We start from the raw sequence: 5,303 nt of genomic DNA, 5'->3' as shown, positions 1-5,303 counted from the left end.
TCCATACACTCAACGGTAGAGTGGGGGGGGACAGTGGGCTCGGTCACAGCGGGTGCTGTGCCGTCTTCCGTTCTCTCCCCCTCGCCTGTCATAAACGGCGTCTCTTCTGGCCGCCCTTCGGGTGATGCCAGGATGACGCTTTAATGACCTCTCTCGCCGGCACCTCTGGCGCTGAAGGGGGGGGCGAGGCCCGCTCCCTTGCTGCTGGAGGCCGCCGTCTGACGCCAAGCTGTAGCGAGAGTAGCGGCCGCCCTTCCTCATATCCACTTCCGGGTTGGAGGGAATGGGGGGCAGCTTAATATCCCGCTGTTTAGCAGCCCACTCAATGAGACCTGAGAATTCAGGCACAGAGAGGCTGTGGCGTCATCATCCAGGGATGTAATGACCTCACAATTTCCCCGAAGGAAAAGGGGTGTTAAACATCTGGGTCAGTGTAATGAATTGTTCCAATAGAATATTAATTTTTTTCCCCAATAGCCCTGTCATCTCCTGAGTCAGTGAGCTCAGATGATGCCTCAGCTGAGACTAACACTGATAGCACATCCTCAAGAGGAATATCCTCCTAAAAATGCCCAATGCTGCTTCCACTCCTTCAAAAAGGAGGCGCAGCTGGCGCATAGTGGGGATTGATGAAGCTGTCCCTGGCGTGCTGTGCCCTCAACCCACGAAACAATGTCGGGGGTCGACAGCCGCCAAGGGAACAGCGACATTGAGCTCTGAAAAGAGCTTTTTGTAAAATGCTTATCTTTTGGATAAGCTTGGTGTGCTCATTTTAGGAAGTCGTTGATGGCTGGATATCAACGACGAAAATCTTCCTGAGTCTTCGTAAGGCTTCTTCTCTAGTCCAGTCGCTGAAGATAATGGGAGGCAGATTGAGGGAACGGGGTTCCTTATATAGGGACACCTGTACTCCCATTGGCTGTAGGTGTGTGCATATTTTTGTTTTCAGGCTGTTCTGCCCTAGGGCAGAGGGTAAACCAATAGGAGCAGAGCTCCCCTATGGGGCGGAGCTCCACGATATAGAACTGCTTCCTGGGGGCTTTGCCACCGGTGGATTTGCGAGCGGTTTGCTTGGTTCTGGCCATGGCGCTTCTCTGACAGTCGAGTATAGCCTCGAAATGCCTAAGTGAAGATTATATAGCCGGCAGTGGGGCCTGCTGATTGGACACCATCTCCCCACCACCCCGATTGGCCCGTCGCGCAGGCCTCCTCCGTTGGCCATTGGATGGGAGGCGCGGCCTCTCCAAAATTCAAACTCCCCCGGTGCGCGGCAATAGGACGCCGCCCGCCCTTTACGTACGCTGCAATAGGAAGCCGCCGCCTTTACGCGCAATAGGAAGCCGCCGCCCTTTACGCGCAATAGGCGCCGCCTGCCCTTTACGCGCAATAGGACGCCGCCGGCCCTTTACGCGCAATAGGACGCCGCGCCCTTTACGCGCAATAGGACGCCGCCGGCCCTTTACGCGCAATAGGAAGCCGCCCCTTTACGCGCAATAGGACGCCGCCCGGCCTTTACGCGCAATAGACGCCGCCGCCCTTTACGCGCAATAGACGCCGCCGCCCTTTACGCGCAATAGACGCCGCCGCCCTTTACGCGCAATCAGACGCCGCCCCGGCCCTTTACGCGCAATAGACGCCGCCGGCCCCTTACGCGCAATAGGACGCCGCGCCCCTTTACGCGCAATAGGACGCCGCCGGTCCTTTACGCCGCAATTAGACGCCGCCGCCCTTTACGCGCAATTGGACGCCGCCGCCCTTTCGCGCAATAATTGACGCCAAAGTCAAGAGTGACATCTTATAGGCACGTTGTAATCTAACGCTAGCCTGCTATGGCAAACGAGGCCTAGTAGGTGTTGTTGTTCATGCAAGGCCTCATGTGGGCACAGAATATCGAAATAGTTGTGTATACACCCACTCAATGTGTGGCAGTCATAGAAAGGTACTTTGCGCTTTTGGAGAGCTAGGTGGTTGGCTCTTAAAAGAGCCTTTGGGGGTTGAGTAGTCAAGTTGAAGTCGCAGTAGCGAATTTACTTGGCTTTGACTGCCTTCTCGGTCTTCTTGGGGAGTAGCACTGCCTGGATGTTGGGCAGCACACCACCCTGAGCGATGGTCACACCGCCGAGCAGTTTGTTTAGCTCCTCGTCGTTACGGACGGCCAGCTGCAGGTGACGGGGGATGATACGAGTCTTCTTGTTGTCACGGGCAGCGTTGCCGGCCAACTCCAGGATCTCAGCAGTCAGGTACTCGAGCACGGCGGCCAGGTAGACTGGTGCGCCAGCGCCCACACGCTCGTGCGTAGTTGCCTTTGCGCAGCAGCCTGTGCACACGGCCCACGGGGGAACTGGAGCCCAGCACGGGATGAACGGGTCTTTGCCTTCGCCCTGGCCTTGCCTCCGGTTTTGCCTCTTCCGCTCATATTGGTAGCTTGAGAAAGTCACAGAAAGTCTGGAATGAGCCGGTCGCCACTTCGAGAGCCGTACTTATACCTCGCCACAAGAGGCAACGATTGGCCACCGGGCTGGTGGCCTTATCCAATTGGAGCGAGGGACAGAAAGACAGACAGCCCTAAGCCGGTTCCCACCCACAGGCAGCGAGTGAGAGGCTACTTTGTTTCCCTCCGACTTTGTTACTTTGTGTCATTTCGCAAGAGTGACTGAGTGAGTGAGTGAGTGAGTGAGAGAGAGTGTGAGTGAGAGAGAGAGAGAGAGAGAGAGAGAGAGAGAGACTGTCTCTCTCTCTCACTCACTCACTCAGTCTCTCTCTCTCTGTCTCGTTCTCTCTCTCAGTCACTCACTCAGTCTCTCTCTCTTTCTCACTCACTCACTCAGTCTCACTCACTCAGTCTCTCTCTCTCTCAGTCTCTCTCTCTCTCTCTCTCTCTCTCTCTCTCTCTCTCTCTCAATCACTCACTCTCTCTCACTCTCTCTCTCAGTCTCTCTCTCACTCACTCACTCACACTCACTCAGTCTCTCTCTCTCTGTCTCTCTCTCACTCACTCACTCAGTCTCTCTCTCTCTCTCTCTCTCACTCAGTCTCTCTCTCTCTCTCTCAGTCTCTCTCTCTCACTCACTCACTCACTCTCTCTCTCTCTCTCACTCAGTCTCTCTCTCTCTCTCTCTCTCAGTCACTCACTCAGTCTCTCTCTCTCTCTCTCTACTCACACTCACTCAGTCTCACTCACTCACTCAGTCTCTCTCTCAGTCTCTCTCTCTCACTCTCTCACTCTCTCTCTCACTCACTCACTCACTCACTCAGTCTCTCTCTCTCTCTGTCTCTCACTCACTCTCAGTCACTCACTCAGTCTCTCTCTCTCTCTCACTCACTCAGTCTCACTCTCTCAGTCTCTCTCTCTCAGTCTCTCTCTCTCAGTCTCTCAGTCTCTCTCTCTCTCACTCACTCACTCTCTCTCTCAGTCTCTCTCTCTCTCATCACTCACTCACACTCACTCAGTCTCTCTCTCTCAGTCTCTCAGTCTCTCTCTCTCTCACTCACTCACTCACTCTCTCTCTCTGTCTCTCTCTCTCTCTCTCTCTCTCAGTCTCTCTCTCTCTCTCTCTCTCTCTCTCACTCACTCACACTCTCTCTCTCTCTCACTCACTCACTCACTCAGTCTCTGTCTCTCACTCACTCACTCACTCACTCAGGCTCTCTCTCTCTTTCTCTCTCTCTCTCAGTCACTCACTCAGTATCTCGTGGTGGCATTACGCAATGATGTAAGCACATTTGGGAATGTCTTCTATTTTGTTGCATAAAGACGACCCTATGCATAAACTGTGAGGCCGAGAGTGGCGTACCTTTACCAACCCCCCACTACAAACACACACCCCACACACACACACACACACACACACACACACACACAATGAAGGGATTGATTTCCCTTCGCATACAGAGGTGATAGTGATGTGCCAATATTGTATGGTACCTTTCTTAGCAAACCAATAATAAAGCTTCTTATAATGGGATAATTGTTATGATGTTGATCATTTGTATTGCCGCAGGATAGCCTCAGATGTGTCGTCAAAGAACGGCCACAGAAAGAGGGCCCATCTCAACTGTTCATTTCAAAAGGGACAAATTGGAGGGGGGGGTGCACTGATGCCATAAGGGCCCAAGAGCACAGACTGCCACTTTATCAGTCAGTGCAGTTGAACATCTCAGATGTGACTAGCTTTCATAGGACAACTTATTGTTGCCATAATTGTCTCTTACCTGTACTTACTGGCTGCCGGCCCTCTGTGGAGTATATCGAGGAACAGAGGGTGCCTTTTAGGATAAGGACTAACAAGGTTTTGACTAGGCGGGATACAGCTACGACCGGAAGTGACTTTTCCCTAGCAGGTTAGGCTAATTAGGCTAGAGTGCAGATACTTGACGTGTACAGTACAACAACCAATCACAGAGGGCCTGTTACCACACCCTATAGGCTTCAACATAATAATATAACAATATATAATAATACTCATACATAATAATCGAACATCACCTTTGACTACAGTGACATTGGTAGTAAGTAGGCTACAGTATAATGGATAGCTACCCAACTGGGACAGAAAGTGGAAATGGAAGGGGGACACGCAGTGAGCAAAACTCCTAACGACATAAAAACACAGACACTTCAGTGGAACGCACAGGGCAAGACGGGAAGGAAGACGTGGAGAAGGACTATTGAAGAGGAGATGAAGAACACCGGAAGCATCGAGTGAAGAAATGGGCCCGGAACAGGGTTAGGCCGAGATGCACTGTTGACGCCCTATGCTTCATTTAGGACCTCAAAGAAATGAGTCAACTCCTATAGGGACTATTTTCACCGCCACCTGCTGGACCAGAGGTCATGTGGCCAACACTCTGCTTGAGATCATTAAGAGCTATAAGGAGTCCATCAACTACCTGGTCAGTCAAGTCATATAGGGGGGGATTTCATGGCCACCTGCTGGAGCACAAGTCATGTTTGCCAACACTGGCCTTAAAATCATTAGGAGCTATAAGGAATAAATCAACTCATCATTCAAGTCATATAGGGAGGGATCTTAGCACCACCTGCTGGATCAGAAGTACCCTTCACCGTAGGCACAAGAGAGCCATCATCTCTCAACCGGTGCAATTTCCATAAGTACGTGGTAATAAAACAAACAACGACAGCTCATCATATAGGCAGTGGTTTCAAAACTCTAAGCGCGTGTTCAAGTAGAGCACACCAAATCATACATGTACTTGTTCATCATACTGAATCAGTGTTTAATCTAGAAATACATGCCTCGCGTTGCAATACGTGTTCTTGTAAAGTCATTGCTTTCCACAAT

General features: G+C 51.6%; 2 protein-coding genes across 2 annotated transcripts in view; both read right to left on the bottom strand.

Moving 5' to 3' along the window:
* Positions 1-1,845: 1,845 nt before the first annotated feature.
* LOC121560698 (histone H2A) overlaps positions 1,846-5,303 on the bottom strand; it is a 5,433-nt gene continuing 1,975 nt past the window's right edge. The window contains exon 2 of the mRNA XM_045218680.1: positions 1,846-1,985. The gene's annotated coding sequence lies outside the window, so the exon portion shown is untranslated. The remainder of the gene's footprint in view (positions 1,986-5,303) is intronic.
* LOC121562326 (histone H2A) lies at positions 1,921-2,432 on the bottom strand. Its single transcript, XM_041874623.2, is given in 3 exon segments — positions 1,921-2,307; positions 2,309-2,337; positions 2,339-2,432. Coding segments are annotated over 3 exon segments (387 nt in total). The 5' UTR covers positions 2,417-2,432; the 3' UTR covers positions 1,921-2,027.

The sequence above is a fragment of the Coregonus clupeaformis genome, unplaced genomic scaffold, assembly GCF_020615455.1.
Source record: "Coregonus clupeaformis isolate EN_2021a unplaced genomic scaffold, ASM2061545v1 scaf1721, whole genome shotgun sequence".
In the NCBI taxonomy this organism is placed as follows: domain Eukaryota; kingdom Metazoa; phylum Chordata; class Actinopteri; order Salmoniformes; family Salmonidae; genus Coregonus; species Coregonus clupeaformis.
Note: the sequence above shows the minus strand (reverse complement) of the source record. Positions and strands in the feature narration are given on the sequence as shown.